At 41.2% G+C, this 27,205-nt stretch overlaps 2 protein-coding genes and 1 pseudogene across 2 annotated transcripts in view; 2 read left to right on the top strand and 1 right to left on the bottom strand.

Moving 5' to 3' along the window:
- Positions 1-27,205, top strand: part of LOC139463766 (uncharacterized) — a 272,927-nt pseudogene that overhangs the window by 175,106 nt on the left and 70,616 nt on the right.
- The window catches only part of LOC139463761 (uncharacterized), a 70,172-nt gene that overhangs the window by 27,296 nt on the left and 15,671 nt on the right, over positions 1-27,205 (bottom strand). The window contains exons 4-14 of the mRNA XM_071245047.1: positions 15,933-16,086; positions 15,020-15,591; positions 14,292-14,565; positions 13,666-13,724; positions 13,045-13,235; positions 11,692-11,755; positions 9,844-9,909; positions 9,256-9,426; positions 8,424-8,610; positions 4,353-4,508; positions 3,968-4,118 (exon numbers count right to left, since the gene is read on the bottom strand). Of these exons, the coding sequence (XP_071101148.1) occupies positions 3,968-4,118; positions 4,353-4,508; positions 8,424-8,610; positions 9,256-9,426; positions 9,844-9,909; positions 11,692-11,755; positions 13,045-13,235; positions 13,666-13,724; positions 14,292-14,565; positions 15,020-15,591; positions 15,933-16,086 (2,045 nt within the window). The remainder of the gene's footprint in view (positions 1-3,967; positions 4,119-4,352; positions 4,509-8,423; positions 8,611-9,255; positions 9,427-9,843; positions 9,910-11,691; positions 11,756-13,044; positions 13,236-13,665; positions 13,725-14,291; positions 14,566-15,019; positions 15,592-15,932; positions 16,087-27,205) is intronic.
- On the top strand, positions 23,319-24,773 carry LOC139463767 (uncharacterized). Its single transcript, XM_071245055.1, has one exon. It carries the CDS (start codon positions 23,361-23,363, stop codon positions 24,771-24,773), a length of 1,413 nt encoding a protein of 470 aa, XP_071101156.1. The 5' UTR covers positions 23,319-23,360.

Here is a 27,205-nt window from a genome sequence, read left to right as displayed (position 1 = left end):
GTTATTTGTTTGCCTGCCTTAGTTAGGTCGTTGGAGCTTTTAAGTATTTGATTTATTAATTTAGGTCTTTTTTTGGTATTTTTGTTTTGGAGGGCTTGCAGTCCACTTAGGGAGTCGGTAAGTATTAGGATTTTTGTGGTTTTTGGATTCTTGATTATGGAGGGCTGAGGCCATGCCCATTAGTTCTGCCGTGAATATTGATTGGTTATTTGGGAGTCGGAAGGATTGTGTGGTTTTAGTTGGTTGTGTGGTATGGACTCCGAAACCTGTGTGTTTGGAGGTCGGATCTGAAGATCCATCCGTGTAAATGTGACACCAATTTGGCCAATTTTCGTGTATGTATGCTAGTGTGGTAGTTTTAGCTATGTTTGGGTCAGTTTGTTTATTTATTTGGCTAGCTAGTGTTGTGTCTATTTTGGGTATTTTAAGTTTAGGGGTGAAGATATTTGATTGTTTGCAGTTTTGTTTAAGATTTTTAATTTGGTGTTCATTTAGGTAGTTTGTTATTCTTTGGGATATTGGGGTAAGTAAGGGGTGTTTACGAGCTAGAGCTTGGTTTTTAGGGCTGATGTTTTGGTTTATTAAGTTTTGGATGAGAGGGTTTGATTGGGACGCGGCCCAGAAATTTAAGCTTAGCTGTTCCCTGCGTAGACTTAGTGGCATCTCTCCTGTTAAGGCCTGAAGTGAAGTGTAGGAGGTGCCATGTTGGGTGCGTGTAATTAGTTTGAGAGCCTGATATTGTATTGAGTCAAGTTTTTTAGATAGGGAGTTGTTAAGGGTGTTGTATATGGCATAGCCGTAGTCTAGTTTTGATCTAATTAGTGATATGTAGAGAGAGAGGAGAGTATCTTTGGAGGCTCCCCAGTTAGAGCCAGTTAGGCATCTTAGGGTGTTTAGGTCTTTACTGCATTTAGTTGTTAGGTTTTGGATGTGAGCATCCCAGGTGAGATGTTCATCGAAAATAAGTCCTAAGAATTTGGTTTGTTTTTGAAATTTGATTGTTTGATTGTTTGATTGTTTAGCTGGAGGATTGGGGAGGCGGGTTTCATGTTTTTATGTTTGAATACTATTCCTGTTGTTTTTTCTGAGTTAAGGGAGAAGCCCCATTTGTCAGCCCATTGTTGTATTTTGTTAAGAGATTTTTGGAGTAAATTTTGGGCCATTTTCATGCTTTTAGTGCGGATCCAGATGGCTCCATCATCCACGAATTTTGAATGTGTTTACTTTAGGGGATAGGCCCTCGAATAGATCGTTTATCATTATATTGAAGAGGGTGGGGCTGAGGATACTGCCCTGAGGAGTGCCATTTTCTAGGGGACATTGGTCCGATAGAGTTTGGTCTATACCCACGGTTATTTTACGATTGTTTAGGATTGTCAAGTAGCTATTAAACATCCTGTTGTAGTGTGTGATGGTAGGTGGGACACCCACACCAAGGGCTATTCACCTCTGCATCCTGTTGTAGTGTGTGATGGTAGGTGGGACACCCACACTGAGGGCTACTCACCTCTGCATCCTGTTGTAGTGTGTGATGGTAGGTTGGATGCCCACACTGAGGGCTACTCACCTCTGCATCCTGTTGTAGTGTGTGATGGTAGGTAGGACGCCCACACTGAGGGCTACTCACCTCTGCATCCTGTTGTAGTGTGTGATGGTAGGTGGGACACCCATACTGAGGGCTACTCACCTCTGCATCCTGTTGTAGTGTGTGATGGTAGGTGGGACACCCACACCGAGGGCTATTCACCTCTGCATCCTGTTGTAGTGTGTGATGGTAGGTAGGACGCCCACACTGAAGGCTACTCACCTCTGCATCCTGTTGTAGTGTGTGATGGTAGGTTGGATGCCCACACTGAGGGCTACTCACCTCTGCATCCTGTTGTAGTGTGTGATGGTAGGTTGGATGCCCACACCGAGGGCTATTCACCTTTGCATCCTGTTGTAGTGTGTGATGGTAGGTGGGACACCCATACTGAGGGCTACTCACCTCTGCATCCTGTTGTAGTGTGTGATGGTAGGTGGGACACCCACACTGAGGGCTACTCACCTCTGCATCCTGTTGTAGTGTGTGATGGTAGGTGGGACACCCACACTGAGGGCTACTCACCTCTGCATCCTGTTGTAGTGTGTGATAGTAGGTTGGATGCCCACATTGAGGGCTACTCACCTTTGCATCCTGTTGTAGTGTGTGATGGTAGGTGGGACACCCATACTGAGGGCTACTCACCTCTGCATCCTGTTGTAGTGAGTGATGGTAGGTGGGACACCCATACTGAGGGCTACTCACCTCTGCATCCTGTTGTAGTGTGTGATGGTAGGTTGGATGCCCACACTGAGGGCTACTCACCTCTGCATCCTGTTGTAGTGTGTGATGGTAGGTGGGACACCCACACTGAGGGCTACTCACCTCTGCATCCTGTTGTAGTGAGTGATGGTAGGTGGGACACCCACACTGAGGGCTACTCACCTCTGCATCCTGTTGTAGTGTGTGATGGTAGGTGGGACACCCATACTGAGGGCTACTCACCTCTGCATCCTGTTGTAGTGTGTGATGGTAGGTGGGACACCCACACTGAGGGCTACTCACCTCTGCATCCTGTTGTAGTGTGTGATGGTAGGTAGGACGCCCATACTGAGGGCTACTCACCTCTGCATCCTGTTGTAGTGTGTGATGGTAGGTGGGACACCCACACCGAGGGCTATTCACCTCTGCATCCTGTTGTAGTGTGTGATGGTAGGTTGGATGCCCACACTGAGGGCTACTCACCTCTGCATCCTGTTGTAGTGTGTGATGGTAGGTAGGACGCCCACACTGAGGGCTACTCACCTCTGCATCCTGTTGTAGTGTGTGATGGTAGGTGGGACACCCATACTGAGGGCTACTCACCTCTGCATCCTGTTGTAGTGTGTGATGGTAGGTGGGACAACCACACCGAGGGCTATTCACCTCTGCATCCTGTTGTAGTGTGTGATGGTAGGTGGGACACCCATACTGAGGGCTACTCACCTCTGCATCCTGTTGTAGTGTGTGATGGTAGGTGGGACACCCACACCGAGGGCTATTCACCTCTGCATCCTGTTGTAGTGTGTGATGGTAGGTAGGACGCCCACACCGAGGGCTATTCACCTCTGCATCCTGTTGTAGTGTGTGATGGTAGGTAGGACGCCCACACTGAGGGCTACTCACCTCTGCATCCTGTTGTAGTGTGTGATGGTAGGTTGGATGCCCACACTGAGGGCTACTCACCTCTGCATCCTGTTGTAGTGTGTGATGGTAGGTTGGATGCCCACACTGAGGGCTACTCACCTCTGCATCCTGTTGTAGTGTGTGATGGTAGGTTGGATGCCCACACTGAGGGCTACTCACCTCTGCATCCTGTTGTAGTGTGTGATGGTAGGTTGGATGCCCACACTGAGGGCTACTCACCTCTGCATCCTGTTGTAGTGTGTGATGGTAGGTAGGACGCCCACACTGAGGGCTACTCACCTCTGCATCCTGTTGTAGTGTGTGATGGTAGGTGGGACACCCATACTGAGGGCTACTCACCTCTGCATCCTGTTGTAGTGTGTGCTGGTAGGTGGGACACCCACACCGAGGGCTATTCACCTCTGCATCCTGTTGTAGTGTGTGATGGTAGGTAGGACGCCCACACTGAAGGCTACTCACCTCTGCATCCTGTTGTAGTGTGTGATGGTAGGTTGGATGCCCACACTGAGGGCTACTCACCTCTGCATCCTGTTGTAGTGTGTGATGGTAGGTTGGATGCCCACACCGAGGGCTATTCACCTTTGCATCCTGTTGTAGTGTGTGATGGTAGGTGGGACACCCATACTGAGGGCTACTCACCTCTGCATCCTGTTGTAGTGTGTGATGGTAGGTGGGACACCCACACTGAGGGCTACTCACCTCTGCATCCTGTTGTAGTGTGTGATAGTAGGTTGGATGCCCACATTGAGGGCTACTCACCTCTGCATCCTGTTGTAGTGTGTGATGGTAGGTAGGACACCCACACTGAGGGCTCTCTGGTTCAAGTGGAAGCATTCTGTGATGAAGTTGTGTTGGGACTGTAGATCCTCTGGGACAGTGCCCACTTCTCGCTCTTGAGATTTGTCACTCACTGAAACCATTTTGCTTGAGTAAGTATGTGAAAGATTGTAAAAGAAAATGTTGAAAATGAAATCACTACCTGCTATCATGTAGGTTTGAAAAGCGACAATCTTGCAACTATTTCTTTTCATTTAAGTGCAGCATGTACATACCTTTTTATAAGGCTGAACATGAGACATGAACATGATGTGAGGTTATAATGTGCATGATTGTTATGATGACATAAGATACAGCAGTGACACACCTATCTGTCCCCCAGCGAGACATGTCTCAAAGTCGTAGTTGAGCCGACACGCCTCTGACGTGGAATATCCCAGGTTGATCTTGTCCAGCTTGGCCTTGTCACTGTAGATGGGCAGGAAGAACTCCAGCAGCATCCCACAGAAGTTCATCATATAGGCTGTCAAACAACAGGGAACAAGTATAGTGTGCAACATTACAGCTACATCATATAGGCTGTCAAACAACAGGGAACAAGTATAGTGTGTATCATTACAGCTACATTGTATAGGCTGATAAACAACAGGGAACAAGTATAGCGTGCAACATTACAGCTACATCATATAGGCTGTCAAACAACAGGGAACAAGTATAGTGTGTATCATTACAGCTACATTGTATAGGCTGATAAACAACAGGGAACAAGTATAGCGTGCAACATTACAGCTACATCGTATAGGCTGATAAACAACAGGGAACAAGTATAGTGTGCAACATTATAGCTACATTGTATAGGCTGATAAACAACAGGGATCAAGTATAGCGTGCAACATTACAGCTACATCGTATAGGCTGATAAACAACAGGGAACAAGTATAGTGTGCAACATTACAGCTACATTGTATAGGCTGATAAACAACAGGGATCAAGTATAGCGTGCAACATTACAGCTACATCGTATAGGCTGATAAACAACAGGGAACAAGTATAGTGTGCAACATTATAGCTACATTGTATAGGCTGATAAACAACAGGGATCAAGTATAGTGTGCAACATTACAGCTATATCATATAGGCTGATAGTGTGCAACATTACAGCTACATTGTATAGGCTGACAAACAACAGGGGACAAGTATAGTGTGCAACATTACAGCTACATCATATAGGCTGACAAACAGGGATTAAGTATAGTGTGCAACATTATAGCTACATTGTATAGGCTGTCAAACAACAGGGAACAAGTATAGCGTGCAACATTACAGCTACATGGTATAGGCTGATAACAACAGGGAACAAGTATAGTGTGCAACATTACAGCTACATCCTATAGGCTGATAACAACAGGGAACAAGTATACTGTGCAACATTATAGCTACATCATATAGGCTGACAAACAACAGGGAACAAGTATAGTGTGCAACATTACAGCTAGATTATATAGGCTGATAAACAACAGGGAACAAGTATAGTGTGCAACATTACAGCTACATTGTATAGGCTGACAAACAACAGGGAACAAGTATAGTGTGCAACATTATAGCTACATCATATAGGCTGACAAACAACAGGGAACAAGTACAGTGTGCAACATTATAGCTACATCATATAGGCTGACAAACAACAGGGAACAAGTATAGTGTGCAACATTATAGCTACATCATATAGGCTGATAAACAACACGGAACAAGTATAGTGTGCAACCTTACAGCTACATTGTATAGGCTGACAAACAACAGGGAACAAGTATAATGTGCAACATTACAGCTACATTGCATAGGCTGACAAACAACGGGGAACAAGTATAGTGTGCAACATTATAGCTACATTACATAGGCTGACAAACAACAGGGAACAAGTATAGTGTGCAACATTATAGCTACATTGTATAGGCTGACAAACAACAGGGAACAAGTATAGTGTGCAACATTACAGCTACATTGTATAGGCTGACAAACAACAGGGAACAAGTATAGTGTGCAACATTACAGCTACATTACATAGGCTGACAAACAACAGGGAACAAGTATAGTGTGCAACATTATAGCTACATTGTATAGGCTGACAAACAACAGGGAACAAGTATAGTGTGCAACATTATAGCTACATTGTATAGGCTGACAAACAGGGATCAAGTATAGCGTGCAACATTACAGCTACATCGTATAGGCTGATAAACAACAGGGAACAAGTATAGTGTGCAACATTATAGCTACATTGTATAGGCTGACAAACAGGGAACAAGTATAGTGTGCAACATTACAGCTACATTGTATAGGCTGACAAACAGGGATCAAGTATAGCGTGCAACATTACAGCTACATCGTATAGGCTGATAAACAACAGGGAACAAGTATAGTGTGCAACATTATAGCTACATTGTATAGGCTGACAAACAGGGATCAAGTATAGCGTGCAACATTACAGCTACATCGTATAGGCTGATAAACAACAGGAAACAAGTATAGTGTGCAACATTACAGCTACATTGTATAGGCTGACAAACAGGGATCAAGTATAGCGTGCAACATTACAGCTACATCAATAGCGGCTGATAAACAACAGGGAACAAGTATAGTGTGCAACATTATAGCTACATTGTATAGGCTGTCAAACAACAGGGAACAAGTATAGTGTGCAACATTATAGCTACATCGTATAGGCTGACAAACAACAGGGAACAAGTATAGTGTGCAACATTACAGCTACATCATAGCGGCTGATAAACAACAGGGAACAAGTATAGTGTGCAACATTACAGCTACATCATATAGGCTGACAAACAGGGATCAAATGTAGTGTGCAACATTACAGCTACATGATATAGGCTGATAAACAACAGGGATCAAGTATAGTGTGCAATATTTACAGCGACATCGTATAGGCTGACAAACAGGGATCAAATATAGTGTGCAACATTACAGCTACATGATATTGGCTGATAAACAACAGGGATCAAGTATAGTGTGCAATATTTACAGCTACATCATCTAGTCATTTGGCATAGGCCGGGCACATATGTGAGGGATAGTGAATGCATCAACCATCTGTTGACTTAATCATTTCTTAAAAGAAACTCAAATGTCAATACAGTTCAGTGTCAGAATAATTCTTGATATACATATATTCATATATAGTCAAATCTCGCTCTTCCAAAAAGGTTGGTTGCATACGATTATTTCGGATTAACGAGTATGTCAGATAAACAAAATTCCGTAGTATCAAAGTTCATGATCGAAAATTGGACAACTACACGAAAGATAACGATACAAACATGTGTATGGTCGGTCAAATTATGCAAAAGGTTGTTTTGACCTGTAATGGGATGTCCTCAGCGGTAGCGAGAACTTGTATCAGACTTTAATGAGACTGAGGTAATCTAAGTGTAGCCAGGCGTGGCATGTTGTGTTCAACCACTGCTGGGCTGCTAGTTATAACAAGAGGCAGTTCTTGGATGATGATGATGATGATGATGATGATGATGATGATGATGATGATGATTCACTTTTATCAGATGATAGGAGGGAAGCTGGAAAGAAGAGTCCTCCCTCCATAAAGAGTTCATGCAGAATGCATGAGGGCAGGTGAGAAAGGAAGTTTAAAGAAGTGGACCAAAGGGCCAATCAGAAGAAAGGTAGCATATGACATGTATTAAAGGAAGTCAAGATGCTTCATATTGACATGAAGTGGTGGACATATCTAAAAAGAGATTGGGGAAGTCCAGGTGAAGCTGGAGAAATCACAGAGGCTGCAAAAGGGTATCAGGGTTGATGTTAGTTGGCTGACATTCAACTGCAGAAAAGGACGACATATAATGAACACAGAATGAAGTGATGGTGATAATAGATGAAAATGTATATATATATATAATGAATACAAGGGGGTTATGAGAGGGAGGTACTTATGTGGCTAACTCATTCAGTGTTAGCACCACCATCCCGCTACATAAGCATGTGATAAAAACTATTTTGTTTGCTTAAAACATTCACTGTTTATTTTTAAGCGAGTTTATCTCCGCAGTTGTTGCAATATGCACCTACTAGCCGACTCAAAAACTTGTGGGCAAATGACCACGGAGTACACTGATCTCTGTGTCAGAGAAACAAGACTGATTAATGAGTGATTACAGCAATTTGTTGCAAATTTGGTGTGTCTGAGTCGGAGTGTGAGACTGTAGGATTAACGGTTATTAGCACTGATTTAATCTGTTCCCATCACTATTGTTGGATAAAAACCAATTGTCTGATTAACGAGTGTCGGATTAATGAGACTTGACTGTATATTGGATAGCTATGAATTCAAAACATCACAACCTATCAGCAGAACTAAAGCCTGTGGCACTACAACCCTGGGTATTGAACTCCGGCAGCGCCTCACCATCAGTGCAGCAGGCCTGAACCTGCGAATCATTCTGTAGCAGGGCTGAAGTGCGTAACTCGTTCAGGTTGATGACACTGGCGATCCAGGACAGGCCCTGCTCCCTCGACGCCCTGGAGGTTACAACTTTCATCAGAGCGTTGTACACCACATTCCAACAACGATGAAGTCCCTCCTGGATTGCTGACTACAAGGAAGCAGAAACCACAACTGAAGGATAGTGCCTCTATAGTAAATGGGGCTTAATTAAGGGGTCGTTGTTGGCAGGGGTATATGGACTTGTCCACCGTTTAGAGGTACCAGGTATGTTTGGCTAGGGTATATTTCTGTATACAGAAACATACCTGGTGTATATTTCTGTAGTACCTGAGCTGACAACGACCCCTTCAGCGTAAATCAGGTTCACAAAAATGACTTTTTTAAGTGATACTTAGTAAAAATACATTAAAACTGAAAAGAAAATATTACATCTGAATAAATCCTCATTTGCTATTAAATATAGTGGAGCATTAACAGTGTTATTTTTCAGCATAACAATACTAGGCCATGACAAGTGCCAAAATGTCGATGTGGAGGCCATATAAATGATGATTTCTCGTATATTCCATTTCATGCAATTAAGTGCCTGAATCGACACATGTGTTTTTCTCAGAAATGCCTAAATGTAGTCCTATGAATCCTGGCAGCTGTGTCCTAGGCAGCTGGGCCACCTGTGGACCCTGAATAAGTTATTTCCCATCACCCAACAAGGGCACAGAGTGATGCCTCTTGAATAATAAGGTTACTGTTTCTCAGCAAGACACAAGTATAAGGCCGGCCATCATGAACATACTTCAACAAGATGGAGATCTGCCTCGGTAACTCTGGGGAACCCCCTCATAGATGTGAATGGTGACGCTGCATTCCCTGTCAAGGTGATCTGGCGTTTCTGTTGGAACTTGGTTGGCACCGTGGACACTGCCAGGAGGGGACCAAACAGTGATGACTTCTCAAAGTAATTGCCCTGATAAAGAAGAAGAATCTAGTTGTTGGTCTAGTTGTCAGATAGCAATTTTGAAAAAGTGAGGTTTTAGAGCCGTTTTGATATAGGTGCTTCTGATGGAACTGTCCTGATTGAAACTGGGAGAGTGTTCCAGACAGTTGGAGCAGCTGCATAAATGCTCTCTGTCCCATATTTGTTCTGGTACTTAGCTGGTTCAAGTTGGAGTTGTCCATAGACCGAAGTGCATGATTTGGTAACATGACGACTGACAAGATCTCTGAGGTATTGAGGTGTTGATACTGTTTCAAAGATGGTTTAATTTATCTGATAAAGCAGAACTGATTGATGTTCGTCATGGTTTGTCCAGTACTATCTGTAATGTTACATGCAACTAGCATGCTCCGGTTACACTGCCAATAACTGTCCTCAAGAACTCACCAGTCCCTGGGCAGCCTCTGTCACTTCCTTCTCCAGAGCAATGGCTAAAACAGCTCCCGCAGTCCCCTGGAAACAGATCCAATGTGAGGGTTACTCCTCAGTAAAACATCACAGCTGCCCCTTAACATGGCAGTTACTCCTCAATATAACATCACTGTTGTCCCTTCGTGTCAGTGTTACTCCTCAATATAACATCACAGTTGCCCCTTCGTGTCAGTGTTACTCCTCAATATAACATCACAGTTGCCCCTTCGTGTGAGGTTTACTCCTCAATATAACATCACAGTTGCCCCTTCGTGTCAGTGTTACTCCTCAATATAACATCACAGTTGTCCCTTCGTGTGAGGTTTACTCCTAAATACTGTAAACAGGGAATTTTTGGCGACCGTTTTATTATTGCGAGTTTTGCGAACGAGAAAATTAAAAACGCAAAAATAATATAAGTAATACTTACATACTTTATTCATTGCAACACGTCATCAAATGTTGAAATCATCAACCAAAACCACAAGTTACTCAATAAGTTAAAAACACAAATGAATGCAGAATGGTTACACAATACATCACAAATGACAGTGTAAACAGACCAATTAGTGTCACTGTTACCCCTTGCAATCTCTTCCAGTCAACTTTCCGACCAACTCAGATTAACTAGCTTCGGAGAGAAGCTGCTATTGTTTGGTAATCGAGGGGTCATCTCAACACGGCAACTCGCAAAAATATCTCGTCGCAGTATTGTCTTTGGTGTGGTATTCGCAATATTTTAACGGCGCAGAAATATAACTGTTTACAGTATAACATCACAGTTGCCCCTTCGTGTGAAGTTTACTCCTAAATATAACATCACAGTTGCCCCTTCGTGTGAGTGTTACTCCTCAATATAACATCACAATTGCCCCTTCGTGTCAGTGTTACTCCTCAATATAACATCCCAGTTGCCCCTTCGTGTCAGTGTTACTCCTCAATATAACATCCCAGTTGCCCCTTCGTGTCAGTGTTACTCCTCAATATAACATCACAGTTGCCCCTTCGTGTGAGTGTTACTCCTCAATATAACATCACAGTTGCCCCTTCGTGTGAGTGTTACTCCTCAATATAACATCACAGTTGCCCCTTTGTGTGAGGTTTACTCCTAAATAAAACATCACAGTTGCCCCTTCGTGTGAGTGTTACTCCTCAATATAACATTACAGTTGTACCAAAATGTGAGATTATTCCTCAATATGACATCACAGTTGCCCCTTTGTGTGAGGTTTACTCCTAAATAAAACATCACAGTTGCCCCTTCGTGTGAGGTTTACTCCTCAATATAACATCACAGTTGCCCCTTCGTGTGAGTGTTACTCCTCAATATAACATTACAGTTGTACCAAAATGTGAGATTATTCCTCAATATGACATCACAGTTTTCACTTAATGAACCTCCTTGATATTTATTGTCCCTGGTATAAGCCCATTTAGTATCTTGTTACCTTCAAGTCCATCGATTAGTTTTGAGAATATGTAAAACAGGTCAGTTAACACATAAGTTTCATCCAGTCAATCTAAACATTTGGAAGAGTGGGCGTATACTTGAGATACTATTGTTAGATGGACTGGGCTGAGTGAGTGAGGTCTTAGGTTACGTGAGAACACTATTTCAGTTTTTATTACCATATCAACTTATGAGGCAGAAAATCTCAACGTGATGAAAGGTGATTTTTTTATTTGAACCCATGATCATGGCACAACTAAGGGAGACAAATCATGTCATCTTAGGCTCTGGGACCACCATGTATGCCTCCTTGAGCATGAGAAACAAGCATTTCTGAAGATGGAAGTCATGATGGCTATATGCATGGCTCTTACATTATCAAGCAGTATTTCCAGAGCTCTGAGTGTCTTGCCCTCCCTGAGAATCACTTCGTCCATCCTGCAAGTAGAGCAAACATCTCTTGTGAGGCACACACCTTGTTAAAGGGCAAGGAAAGTGAAAAACATCATTGGGAATTGGGTGGTGGCCTAAATCTACTGAAAAATAACAACCTTGCATGTATTGTTGAAAGTGTGAAATGACCCTTGATCTTGACATTGTGAATAATTAAAATAACAATTAACAATCGGTTACTTGCTTTTATAACTAAACATCCTGTTTGGGTAATAAAACACCACACAATAAAGGTCTGACAGGTTTCAAGCCCATGAGATCTGACAATCATACACATAGTTGCCAGCCCCTTGCCACATAGTGGTAAGTTAAGTGTATGTTTTGTGTATATTGCGTATATATCATGGCAGTTTGTAGAGGCGGTACTTACGTAACGTCTCAAGTATTTTAAGTTGATGTAATTAGGCTTAATACCAGTTCAGTTGTTACTACTGCTCTGCATGTTTATGTTACATTAAGCATAACAATATTTCTAGAGTGCATAGCATTGTATCTAAATGTAGGTAATGCATTGGTGTGTTTATACTATGTCATTTATTTTTTGAAGAGTTTGAACCAACTATTGTATGTGCATTGCACATCAAATAAAGATCGCACTGTCAACTCACACCCCAGTAGCTTTTTCTGTGTTTTGCTCACTGACTGGAGACTTGCCTGCTACTAACTACATAAACAAATGGAGACATCTTCAGTGTTGTTACTAAGGTGACCTTTTCTATGGACACAGTAAACAAATGGATAAGCAGACAGAAAAAAGACATCATGTATACAAACATCCGAGGCAGTAGCAGGCAGACTTGCCATCAGCCTGCAGCACATCCAACACTGGGAACCTGTTTTAACCCAAGTAAGGGGAATCCCCTCAGTGGCGCAATGTTTCGTTTGGCCTGTCGTTTTTTATCGTCAGTTTTACGCTATTTCTGTTTTTCAAATTTAAATTTGGTCAAGCATTTGTGATTAATTATGCGTTTAAGTAATAGAATCTGCAAAGTTGCTATGTTGACTTTACTTGCCCTTTAAGGAAGTTAATATTCTTTACATAGAACATTAAGAAACAGTCCTGATACAGGAGCTACACAACTGAGACATTTCACAAGCAGCTGGGCACTGTCCACATATCTTAACGTAAATTCATAAATTTAAGTATATAAAGTGCATTTTTATTTGATGACACAAAACATTAAACCTGATGTTCAGGAGTTCCAAACAGAAACACTTTGATAATACTTGTTAATGGGAAGACTGTGAAGTACTGATGACACACAGGCACAAACCTGTCGACATTGGACAGTTGTTGTCCGGCCGCTTGCAGCAATACAGTCAGGAAGAGGACAGAGTTATCTCCCTTGGCAGCACCTACAGCATCCTCACTTTGCTGCAGCAACCTTGACAACAAACTTGCAGGCACCTGCACACTGTCCTCTGACCAACCCGTCACACACAACAGGAACTTCACAGCCTCACTCTGAAAACAGTTAGGAGGATAAAATACACAAAAATTGACATTTGTCCTTTGTATGCATACCCCGGTAGTACCGATAGCTTATTGTGATTGCTTCATTTAAGTTCTATTTGATACAGGAAATCATTTCACCAAATTTGTCTTTTATTATTTTCCCTGTCTTCCCTGTTTAACAAAACTAAAATCCCCAAATGGCTATATGATACATATAGATTCATTAAAATACATGGCAACATATCTGAATCTAGCATCGTCCACAATATATGACACAAAAGCTACAAAAAAGGATCCACTGTAGCACATGTAACAATGTGGGGAAATCTTTGGCAACACTAAAGAAATTGTAACCACTCAGTTACCCCAATACTGTGGTCTGTTGAGAAAGAAGTGTTGAATCTGTACATGTCCTCAACTACACAACTGGCCCACTTACTGCGACATGGGTATTGCCATAGTCAGACCACAGATCGTCATCCTCTGCATTAGCTGACTCTACAGAGACAAGGACAGAGGCTCTCATTCAAACTGTTTATACACAACATGGCAGACACAGGACTTTCACAAAAGTCTTTGCAAATGACCATAGAACAAACAAATTCATTCATTGGTTGAAATTATTACCGGTGCACTGAAGTTTTAAACCTTGTTTCTATTAAATCTACTAAGCACTTCTAGAAAAAAAGTTAAAACAATGTCTGCAACAGCCTTAGTTAACAGCCGACATTGATAGCTTGAGCAGCCTTAGACGATCAGACAAAGTTTAACTTCCTGAAAGAAGATCGTCAATCATTCCTCAAAACTGACTTACTTTTCAATCCTTTAGAAATAGTTCAAATATATTCAAGTTTGATGTCTTGAAAATACTTGAGCCTTTTATGTTTTGGAACATTGATAAATAATATTCAACTTCATACATCATGTGACTCTGGAGAAGAATTAAAAATGTGAAAAATTAACATATGTTGACAACATCAATAGACATCTGGACACATCATATGTCATATTCTGGAGAACAAACCAACAAAGTTTATGCATGCCGACATCAAGAGTCTGACTCACCTGACTTGAGGTTGTCCATGATGACCCCAACACTGTACTGTTTCAGCCACTCGCAGGCAGCGGTCACCAGTTGGTCATTAAAGTGACTCTGGAACTCCTCACAACTGCTGTAGCACTTCACAACATACTTGATGCGACTAATCTGACGGGGAACTATTTTCTTCATGATTTCGGCCAGGAATGCTGGGATGCCATCAGGCTTCTCGGGGACATCCTTAGCATTGATGGTAAGACTTCCCAGACTGTATCTGGTCTTCCTAGTGGTGCTGAGGTCCTGAAAGGCAATTCATGTCATGTAGTACCTCCAAGTTGTAGAACCATCACTCAGAAATCATTACCATTTCAGCTGGAAGGGCCAGAATGTACCAAATACTTGTTGTGGCTGTCAGTTAAAGTGCGAAACAGCTACCTGCCCACCAGCCCATGGCTAGCAAGTTTCAGTCCCTAGTCTGACTGGCTACTGACATTATAAAAGTAATCATTTTATGCACTCTTATTCCTAGATCAAAATTAAAAAAAGTTCTCCTGTTTCTGTAGATCAATCAACCATCAAAAATCAAATTTAAGTCTGTAACAAATCGAGGTCACAAGGTTGTGAGGAAAATCACTGATTCAGTCTTAATCAAGTTTCACTATGATAGATTCTGTTTTTTATATTTGCTATGCAGTAAATGTTTTCATCAGAACAAAATAAACTATCAACATAATAAGGCTAATGATATACTCACAATGGTAGAGTCAAGAACATTGGACAGGAATTGTCGCAAATTACTCTTGTTTGATGTTGATAGACCTCTCATTGCTTGTGCTTTCTGTGCTTGTGCTGTTTGTCCTTCAGTACACAAGTCCTCTTTCCAGTCATCACCAGCTACTTGTAGATCATTGGCTCTATCTTGTTTTCCTCCCAGTCTCTCCCCCTGGTTATGCTGAGACTGATCAGATGTCTGTGCCGTGTCTGTAGGAGTGCTGCACACTTTCGTCTTGGACTGGGAAGACACACTTGCACGCTGATCTGTTTGTACACCTGACTTTAACTGATCAGATTTGTTTTCACTCTTCTCAATGTTTTGGTCAGTTTGTAATTCTGGGTTTAATGTGACAGTGTGTTCAGAGTGTTGTATTGTTTGTTTTTCATCTGAATGAACTAGGTCAGGTTTTGATTTTTGTGCTTTGCTTTTTGCATTTTTTGTAGATAATGGTGTGGATTGCTTTGAATTGTTCACATTTTCCTGTTGCTTGTGTGCCACATTTTGACTGGATATCTTGTCAAGCCAGTCTTCCCTTTTCCTCATATGTAATCCTGAGAAACAAGTAACAACCAAACTACAATTAGAAAGGGCTTTGCAGGATTTACTAGAATATATAAATATATACAGTCTAACGAACATGCTTATAATGGACTGACAGATATAACAAACTGGTTTTTGTTCCAGCCATTTGCTGTACATATGCTGTAAATATGGGGTAACGAACTATGGTTATATAGAACTAAAATTAGTAGGTCCCTGAGTTTGTTACTGCCGTAGTTTACTGTACACATGCTACAATTCACACCAGGCTATACAATTCGAAATGGAAGGTTGAGAAGGATTTTTCTTTTGTGGTGCATTCTTGTATCAACATGACCACAATGCTACTCACTCTGAGTTTCTGGAGACATCGGGGTAAAGGCTGCTGTCTGCTGCCTCTTCATCACTCCCACAGCCAGTACCAGCACCACACCTCCACCAATCAGAGACAACAATATATAGCTGGTGGTACTCTTCTCCTTCTCTTCAAGAACAGCTCCATCAGGCTGAAAGTTGCACACATCAGAGAATGAAACGTAGAGGCTCAAATTTATTCAACAGGTCACACTTTTCTTACTGAATGGTTTACAGATTTGCTAACTTATCAGACTGGGTTGGTCAGTTTATTCAGGCAAAATAAATAAACTGCAGGATGTTCACTAGTAATTGGACCGCCTAAGAGGTCTAGTGGATACAGCTTCTGTATGGAAAGGGGTGGTTCGATCCCTGGCTGTGTCATACCAAAAGGCGTAAAAAGATGGTACTTGTTGTTACCCTGCCTGGCACTCGGCATTAAGGGGCAAAAACAAGGACTGCTCAGCCCAGCGTCAGTATCCTTGCTCGGCCCGAAGTTAGTATACTGTGTCAGAATAGGGTATTCATGTTTTACAGCAGCCTGGTATCTCTGTGGGCTAGCAGGACAAAATCGGCATTAGTCCGGACTAGTACAAGCAGCCACACACAGACCTACATGTGTGGCAGACACAAGTATTAACATACAGTTTTGTTGTATATATGTTTTATCTATTTGAGGTCCTTTAGGTTTGTATGTTATTTTAAGTTGTTAGGAAAGTAGGTTCTTAATTCAATATATATTATGGGCTTCTGGATTAGTTTACTTATAATGTAGAGGGTGGTTGGGTTGGTCTATGTTTGTGTCATTGTTTCTCCTCTTTGTTCTAACCCAAGCCTTGTTTTCATTGGCTTGTTCAAACTGTGCACTTTTCATCCATCTTGCACTTGACAATACACCAATTCAGAAGTCAGTCAACAATTTGGACTCGGACAGATCTGGGATAAATAATTCGATTATTAAGGTTAGTAATCTATAAAATTGCTAGCTAATATCTATGTATTTGTATAATAATATAACTTATGTTATCTAAGTTATGTGGAATGTAATTTCAGTATTATTAACATGCTTATCTTTGGTATGGTGATTGTGTCACCATATTACTAAGTTAATAATTAAATAAGGCTAAGTAAACACTATAAATGCTTTTCATCCTTCTTCTTCCTGTGTGTGAATGTTTGAGTGAATGCGTTGATTTTTATCATTGTGTAAATACTGAATTTGTATGCAATGTCAATCATTGTATGGTAGTTAGTAGTTAGTTATATTTCCTAAATTGTATTCTGTATGTTACATTTATTCATAGTTGATTCTGTAATTAGGAGCGTGCTGACAGCTACAAAGCTACCACGCAAGGCGGCTGCCTGGAGAGGACAAACACCCCAGTGTCACCCACAGGGTACGCATAATTTACATGTTTGTTCTGTCATGAAGTATATCTTGTAAATAGTGTATCATATCAAATGTATGATCAGGTAATGAATTAATATAGTAGTTTTAACAAAGTGGTAATTGTATTGGTAATGTTCATTGTATGTTAGAACCGTGGACCATCTATATATTGTAATCTTATCAGTAATGTCGGGATCGAGTTATCGCCCTTGATCAATCGTTTGTTTACTTCAGGGTAAGGTAATGATTTTATATATCATTGATTATTAAGTTCATGTTGATGTAATGAATATAGACTATGTTTATATTAAATGAAAGGTTGCTTTGTATTGTATTAATATATGTGTGTATGAAACCTGTGTACTACTGTTTTTATAATCTTATTGTTTGTACATTACAGGGTGTCATTGTTATCTACTAATAAGGCAATAAAGACTCACACCCGTAGCCTGTGTTGGACCTTGTATTTGCCATCACAAAACCCGGTTACAAAATGGAGCCCCCAGTGAGGATTTTTGCCTAAGAAATGTCAGCCAGCCTCTTCGTGGGATAGACAGCTCCCTTTCTATTCTGTGTACATGCACATGTACTTAGATCTGCCAAGCCATGTGATCTGCCAAGCCATGTGATTCCCTTCACTTTCACGGTATCTGTGACTGACATCTGTGTAGTGACATTTGTGGATACAACTTTGTGTATTTTGTTTCCTATGTAGTAAATGTAACTTTACGTTATTCTCGTACACGTAGCATATTTCTCATATCTGGTAATTTGTAAATTACTTCCCTTTGCCATCAATCATGTAATATATTTTACTTCATAGTATCTATTTGTCTTTGCCGGCTTAAGTTTTTCATTATTGTACATATATTTCAATTATCTGCATTTGTGTAAGGTTTTCGTAATTGTAATTACATTCAACCTTTCTCTACATTTGTAATTAAAGATATTTATCTGGCCAGTAAACCTTGTTATGTAGCATTTCGCAACTTGTGAAAACATTTTTTCGGTGATCACCAAGTTTGTATACTTTGGTATTGCGTACATTTGTTTACGGCATGTATCCTTAGTTTAGTTTAGTTTAGTTTAGTTTAGTTTAGTTTAGTTTAGTTTGAATAGTGGATAAACTGTTTTGTTAGTTTCAATAAAGTTTGAAATATTTGCCTACCTTACGTAGACTTGGTTTCCTTAGATTGGTTTAGTTAGTATTTAGTTAGACTTTCAGATTAGTTGTTGAGTTAGTTTCAATAAAGGATCATATTTAATTATAACCAGGTGAGTGTGTGTGTTTGAATCAGTTCTATTTGCTTCTTTCACCTTTCTACACGTATGCAAATAAACTTGGATAGATATTAAATAATAATAATAATAATAATCAGATTAGAATTAGTTTGGGTTGTTGTTGGTTTTTTTTGACTGCCCTACCACAGACTGACTTAGTTTGAAATCATTTTCCCCATCTGCACTTTTTTTCTTTTTCACATTTACATAACAGCATGCTTTGATTTATTCCTTCGTGTTGTCTTGTGGGTCTTATATTCACACCGGGTATTAGTTATCTTAGGTACTTTATTTCATTATGTAGCATTTCAGTATCTACTTTTATTTTTCATTGAGATTATTTTTTAAGAAATATTTTGCAATCAATTTTTTATATTCCATTGCAGCTGTTTTTTCTTTCAGATTGCAGTTGTGACTCGGTGATCATCTCTATTCATTTTCAGATTTCAGTTATCAGCATCTTTCAAAACTTCTGTGACTTTTTTATAGTCTTTGCACATCTTCTTCACATGCTTTTGTGACCTTTATTTGGATTTTGTAATCCTTCCACTCGACTGCATCATACTCTTACATCATGAATCTTGAAGAAGAGGAGATGAAAAGTTTGTTAACTATATTTACAAAGATGGGACTGTCTCCAAAGGTTGAGAATCCGGATGACTTTAAAGCTTGGATTCAAGGAATGGCACAACAGGAAGGACCTATTGTAAAGACAGAGCCTGATGTCAAAGGCGCCCCCACAGCCACTAATCCTGAACTTGCTGCTCCACCTTCAACATCTGGCATAACATATCACCACTTTCCCAAGATACCATTCTTTAGCGGAGAGACTGGAAAGGACACTCCATATGACTTGTGGAAATATGAAGTTGACTGTCTTCTACAGTCAAAGACTCATTCTCTAGATGTTATACTCCAGGTTATCAGAAAATCATTGAAGGGGGAAGCCGCACTGGTTGCCATGAAGCTTGGACACACAGCCACAGTTGAGGACCTCTTGTTCAAGATCCATTCTGCTTTTGGAACTTTGAGAAGGAAGGAGACCCTGATGTCACAGTTTTATGGTACTTTCCAAGGAGACAAGGAAGATGTTACAGCATGGGGTTGCCGGCTGGAGAACCTCATGTACCAGATAGCCTCCCAACGTCAGATGAGCTTTGAGGAACAGGATGAAATGCTCCGAAGCAAGATGTGGGATGGCCTTAAGCCTGAACTGAAGAGCCTTGCTGCCCACAAGTATGATAACATCTTCAACTTTGATGAGCTCCGACTATGTTTAAGGGAAGTTGAGTTTGACATGAAGCGGGATCAAAGTCACAGCACAGGAAAGAAGACAGCTACCATAAAGATGGCCTCTACCTCTGACTCTTCTACTGCTGTTGCTACTAAGGAAGAAGTGATGGATCTTAAAGCCATGATGAGGGATATCAAGACAGAGCTAGCTGACCTAAAGGAGCAACGTCAACATTCAGCTCAAGTATTTCTTCAACAGCCTCATCAACCATCACCAGCCTCTCAAGGTACTCCTCAGACTTCCTGGAGGAGGAACAGCAAACATTATGGGAAACGGAATGGACCATCACATCAGACAAGCTCGTTCCAGTCCCAGATGCCATCTGTTATGCCTCAGCAACAGCCTTCTTACAGTCAGCCCGCGCCTCCAAGGCCACAAGCGCCATATATGCCCCAGCATATTCCACCACCACAACCACCTCAAGTTCATGGGTATGGATTGCAGCCAGAACCACAGGAACCCATCTATTGTTACCGCTGTGGATACCCTGGACATATTGCAGTTGGGTGTAGAGTGAGACTGGACCATCTTCGACGCCCTTTAAACTTGGCCAGGCCTATGGGAGGGGGCAACCATTAGGCTTTATTGGGCGCCCCAAATATAAAGAGATTCCAGACGGACTAGTAGGAGATGCCACAGAAGTTGAGATCAGCATTGAAGGATATCCTGTTCGTGCTCTGTTGGACACTGGTGCTACAGTCTCTATCATATCTGAGACATTTTACACAAATCATTTACAGACTTTGCCCTTGGAACCAATCAGTGATATCTTGGATATTGAGTGTGCCGGAGGGGAACAGCTTCCATATCTTGGATATGTGAGTGTAAGACTCAATATCATTGGTGGAGGAATAAACAAAACTTCGGATTCGTGCCTCATGTTAATTGTTCCTGAAACAAGATACAATGCCAAGGTACCTGCTTTGCTTGGAACTAATGTGTTGCAGCATTTCTTGAATGAGTGTAAGCTACAACACGGAGCACGTTTTCTTCAGAAGGCCAATCTCCACACTCCTTGGTACTTAGCCTACAGGACTTTAGCATTACGGGATAAAGAACTAGAGCGACGAGGACACTGCCTTGGATTTGTTCGCAGCACAGAGAACAAGAACCTCATCATTCCACCCAACACCAACATGGTTATCAAAGGACAAGTAACCAAGGGGTTCAATTCACCAGTCATATGTGCTTTACTCCAACCTACCAGCTTTGCTTCATTACCAAGGGATTTGGACATAGCGCCTACGCTTATATCTTACAACTATGACAGTCGGAACCCAGTGGACGTGCACATCTCCAACATTACAACTAGAACAGTAGTTGTCCCTCCTAGAGCTCTGTTGTGTGAGATTCAGCCTGTATCTATTCCGGAGCTACCAACTGGAGAACAAGGAGACCCAGATGACATCATCAACCAAGTCGATGTTGATGACACTGACCTGACAAGGGAAGAGATACAGATGGGACTTGACATCATCATGAAGTTCACAGACATATTCTCCAAACATGATGATGACATTGGATGTAGCAACATGGTGCATCATCGGATAGACATTGTTGATGAAGTTCCCTTCAAACAGAGACATCGCCGAATACCACCTGCAATGTATGATGAAGTTCGGAACCATCTTCAAACACTACTCTCAGCTGAAGTAATCAGGAAGTCACACAGTCCTTGGGCATCCAATATTGTACTTGCCAGAAGGAAAGATGGGCGTCTCAGGATGTGTGCAGATTTTCGCCAGCTTAATGACCGAACCATTAAAGATTCCTACGCTCTGCCGAGGATTGAAGACTTACTGGATTGTTTGGGTGGAAACAAGTTCTTCTCAGTCCTTGACATGAAAAGTGGTTATCACCAGGTGGAGATCGAGGAAGCTCATAAAGAAAGAACTGCCTTCACTGTAGGACCTCTAGGATTCTACGAGTACAATCGTATGCCATTTGGACTTACCAACGCCCCAGCCACTTACCAGCGTCTCATGGAACGATGCCTTGAAGGCCTACACCTTAACATCTGTTTGATCTATCTCGATGATTTGATCATATTCTCTAACACGTATGAAGAACATGTTGAACGACTCAAACAAGTTTTCCAGCGGATACAAGAATGTGGGCTCAAACTAGCCACCAAGAAGTGCAAGTTCTTCAAAAGAAAAGTTCGATATGTGGGGTACATTGTTTCAGAACATGGAATTGAAGCTGACCCTGAGAAAATTGACAAAGTGCAACATTGGCCAACTCCTTCCAGCCCGGAACAAGTCAGGAAATTTCTAGGATTTGCTGGCTATTACAGAAAATTCATCAAAGATTTTGCCAAAATTGCCAAACCACTTTCAGAGTTAATGCCAAAGTCAGCTTCAAAGAAGTCAAAGCAACCCAAGGACGTTAACTGGATGTGGGGGGAAGCGCAACAGAGTGCTTTCAACGAACTAAAGCAGCGACTCTCCATGCCACCAATTCTGGGATATGCTGACTGTACCAAGCCCTTTGAATTACATACAGATGCCAGTGGTCATGGACTAGGTGCAGTACTCTACCAGGTGCAGGACGGACAGCCACGAGTAATAGCTTATGCAAGTAGAGGACTCAGTCGTTCTGAGAGAAATTATTCAGCACACAAGCTGGAGTTTTTGTGTCTGAAATGGTCTATCACAGAGAAGTTTCATGACTACTTGTGGGGTCATGACTTTGTGGTTATCACCGACAACAATCCATTGACGTATGTGCTGACAAGTGCTCGATTAGACGCCACGGGTCATAGATGGCTTGCTGCTCTCTCCAGCTATAATTTCAGCATTAAGTACCGCCCAGGGAAATCCAACAGTGATGCCGATGCTCTGTCCAGGTTACCAGTCAAGGAAGACCCTGATGACATGGATGAGATTGCAAAAGATTATGTCAGAGCTATTTGTCATTCTACCCATGTGACGAATCTTGTGGAAAGTTTGTGCCTCTCTGCAGATGTGGTTGAAGATGAAGACCTTGACTTAACTGAGGACAGATGTGAACAGAATGCCAGAGACTGGAGACGATCACAGGCTAAAGATCAAGCCCTTGTAGAAATTATCAAACACTTGAGGAATGGAGCAAGACCAGACCGGATGAACTACCTGACGGATCCTGAAATGACATCATTGATGAAGAACTACAGTCAGTTCAAACTCAAGCGAGGAGTTCTATACAGAGTCGCCAGTGTTAATGGCGTAGACCGGGAACAGCTAGTTCTACCCTCTCGATTAAGAACTGCGGCAATGAGGAGCCTCCATGACAATGTCGGACACCCTGGAAGAGACAGGACTGTATCACTTCTACAGGACAGATTCTACTGGCCAGGGATAACACGTGACGTGGAGATCCACCTAAAACATTGTGAGCGTTGTCTAAGGAGAAAAACTGCAACCAACATCAAAGCTCCCTTAATCAGCATCAAGACTTCCGAGCCACTAGAGCTTGTATGCATGGACTTCCTTTCCCTAGAACCTTCTAAAGGAGGAATAGAACATGTCTTGGTTGTGACAGATCACTTCACTCGCTACGCCCAAGCCTACCCAACCAAGAACATGTCCGCAAAAACAACAGCAGAAGCCTTTTTCAGCAATTTTGTGATCCATTATGGTCTTCCAAAAAGAATCCATTCTGATCAAGGAGCCAATTTTACAGGGAAGGTGATGCAGGAACTGTGCCAGCTTCTGAAGATAGAAAAGTCCCGGACAACGCCATACCATCCAATGGGCAATGGGATGACAGAACGGTTCAACCGTACTCTTTGTAACATGCTTGGTACTTTGGAACCAAATGAAAAGAAGAACTGGAAGGCACATGTAGGTCCACTCGTCCATGCCTACAACTGTACCCGCCATGAGTCAACATCTGTAGCTCCCTTTTTCTTGATGTTTGGAAGACATCCAAGACTTCCAGTTGACCTTGTTTTTGGATTGGACATGGAAATTCAGGAAAGCAAGTCCATAACAGAGTACACCAAATCCTTGAAGGACCGTTTGAGGCAAGCCTATGACATAGCTTCAACAGCATCTCAGAAATCTCAGGCCAAGCAGAAGACTTACTATGACCAGAGGGCTAGAGCTTCAATGTTGGAACCAGGAGATCGAGTCCTTGTAAAGATTGTGGCCTTTGATGGAAGACATAAATTAGCTGACAGATGGGAGGAAGATGTATATGTTGTGCTGCGCCATCCCAATCCATCGATACCTGTCTTTGAGGTTGGAAAGGAGAATGGAGAGGGAAGAAATAGAGTGCTACATCGTAACCTCTTGCTGCCAGTTAGTTCTTTGCCAGTCAAAATGCCACCAGCCATTAAACCCAGACGACGACAAGTACCAATACCTGTGCCTAAGCCGAGGAAGAACACGGCTGTGGAAACAAGCGATGATCTGTCTGATGAAGAATCAGCAATTGGCTATACCCGTTCTTCAGAACCTTCAGTTCCTACTGAGATCACAGTGGAAAGGCCAACTGAAGGAGAGTCAGAAGAAGCTTTAGAAGGAGATGAGATTCCTACTGAAGAAGGGAGGGAAGAAGAAGAGCCAACTGATGATACTGTTCACCAGAACGAGCAAGATGAAGACAGATCTGAGACTGGGGCCACAGGTAGTGAGGATGACAGAGAAGAACAAACCAATTTGCAGCCAGAAGATGCTTCTCAGCCACGGCGGTCAACCAGGACCAGGTCACAGCCCAGCTGGATGAGAAGTGGAGAATATGTTCTTTCTGCCATAAGTGATCCTGGAAATCCAGAATGGCTTGCCAGAGCCAACTATCTCAATTCTCTGCTAGCAGATGATAGATTCCGGGATCAGCGACACCGAGTGGCTGATACTCTTCTCGATCTTGTTAGCGGCAAGGTCAAATGATGAGACATCATTTTCCTGTGGGGGGGAAGTATGTGGCAGACACAAGTATTAACATACAGTTTTGTTGTATATATGTTTTATCTATTTGAGGTCCTTTAGGTTTGTATGTTATTTTAAGTTGTTAGGAAAGTAGGTTCTTAATTCAATATATATTATGGGCTTCTGGATTAGTTTACTTATAATGTAGAGGGTGGTTGGGTTGGTCTATGTTTGTGTCATTGTTTCTCCTCTTTGTTCTAACCCAAGCCTTGTTTTCATTGGCTTGTTCAAACTGTGCACTTTTCATCCATCTTGCACTTGACAATACACCAATTCAGAAGTCAGTCAACAATTTGGACTCGGACAGATCTGGGATAAATAATTCGATTATTAAGGTTAGTAATCTATAAAATTGCTAGCTAATATCTATGTATTTGTATAATAATATAACTTATGTTATCTAAGTTATGTGGAATGTAATTTCAGTATTATTAACATGCTTATCTTTGGTATGGTGATTGTGTCACCATATTACTAAGTTAATAATTAAATAAGGCTAAGTAAACACTATAAATGCTTTTCATCCTTCTTCTTCCTGTGTGTGAATGTTTGAGTGAATGCGTTGATTTTTATCATTGTGTAAATACTGAATTTGTATGCAATGTCAATCATTGTATGGTAGTTAGTAGTTAGTTATATTTCCTAAATTGTATTCTGTATGTTACATTTATTCATAGTTGATTCTGTAATTAGGAGCGTGCTGACAGCTACAAAGCTACCACGCAAGGCGGCTGCCTGGAGAGGACAAACACCCCAGTGTCACCCACAGGGTACGCATAATTTACATGTTTGTTCTGTCATGAAGTATATCTTGTAAATAGTGTATCATATCAAATGTATGATCAGGTAATGAATTAATATAGTAGTTTTAACAAAGTGGTAATTGTATTGGTAATGTTCATTGTATGTTAGAACCATGGACCATCTATATATTGTAATCTTATCAGTAATGTCGGGATCGAGTTATCGCCCTTGATCAATCGTTTGTTTACTTCAGGGTAAGGTAATGATTTTATATATCATTGATTATTAAGTTCATGTTGATGTAATGAATATAGACTATGTTTATATTAAATGAAAGGTTGCTTTGTATTGTATTAATATATGTGTGTATGAAACCTGTGTACTACTGTTTTTATAATCTTATTGTTTGTACATTACAGGGTGTCATTGTTATCTACTAATAAGGCAATAAAGACTCACACCCGTAGCCTGTGTTGGACCTTGTATTTGCCATCACAAAACCCGGTTACACATGCATGCACATTGATTTATAAGTGCAATAATCTTGAACACCATGTTATAAACCTCGGGTGATGTCGTCCTATTGTTCTCCAGTCGGGTTAAATCTCATAAACAGGGACGTTGTAATGTCCCTGGGATTTTATGTAATATCCCCAGGATTTTATAGGATATTCAAGTCATATTTGCTATATAATGTGTTATAATATACCAGGGATTTTATATAATGTCCTGGGTATTTTACTTATATAACTTTCGTTCAGATTGTAACATGTAATGAAATGTAAATTCAAATGACAAATGTTTTCTTTATATTCCCGAGGATCGAACTCGCAATCTTCATATCTGTAGCCCAGTGAGTGTACCACAAGGCTACAGAGGTGTTGATAAGCCGCACTGCTTTTTAGAATGTCCTTTTCAAGATCCGTATGCCAGCAACAGATATTTTACGTCCGTTTCCTAAGGTTCATGGAAAGTATGTTCGAAACATAAAAATGTTGATAAATGTTATTTGAAGGTTCAAAATTGGTTTATAAGTAAGATAAAACACTTCCCCTCGGGTTGTTAAGATATTTAAAACCCTTTCCCTTGGAAAATCCCTTGGGATGCGGGTTTTAAATATTATCATGGTTAACATTTATACTAAGTTATCTTATAATAATTAGATCTACATCAAGTGCTTTTATGAGTTATCATGGTGTAATATTTATACACCATTTCATATAATTATAGTTTAGCAAGTAATAATTATCATCAGGTAAAATGCATATATAAAATATCAGTAGTTTCAGTTATAGCTTTTTAGATGGTTGCTAGCCTAAGGTATCAAGATCCCATCTCCCAGACAAAGGATATTTATTTAAGTATATCTGTCATCACCTACCGGGGTATATTAGAATAACATTACTTCAATTAAGACTCATTAAGGATTAGCCCCATACAAGCTCGTCTATAGTGCATTAAGGATTAGCCCCCATACAAGCTCGTCTATAGGGCATTAAGGATTAGCCCCACACAAGCTCATCTATAGTGACACCCTAATCTCTTTCAAAGCATCCAGTAAATATGTCAACAAGATTAGTGCCAGTCCAACAGGATTAACAGGATTTAGTATTCCCCTCCGTCTAGCCATCCATTTAGCATAGGACACA

Source organism: Haliotis cracherodii, unplaced genomic scaffold (assembly GCF_022045235.1).
Source record: "Haliotis cracherodii isolate W230 unplaced genomic scaffold, xgHalCrac1.p SCAF_16, whole genome shotgun sequence".
NCBI lineage: Eukaryota > Metazoa > Mollusca > Gastropoda > Lepetellida > Haliotidae > Haliotis > Haliotis cracherodii.
The sequence above is the reverse complement of the archived record's forward strand: the minus strand, read 5'-3'. Positions and strand labels throughout refer to the sequence as shown.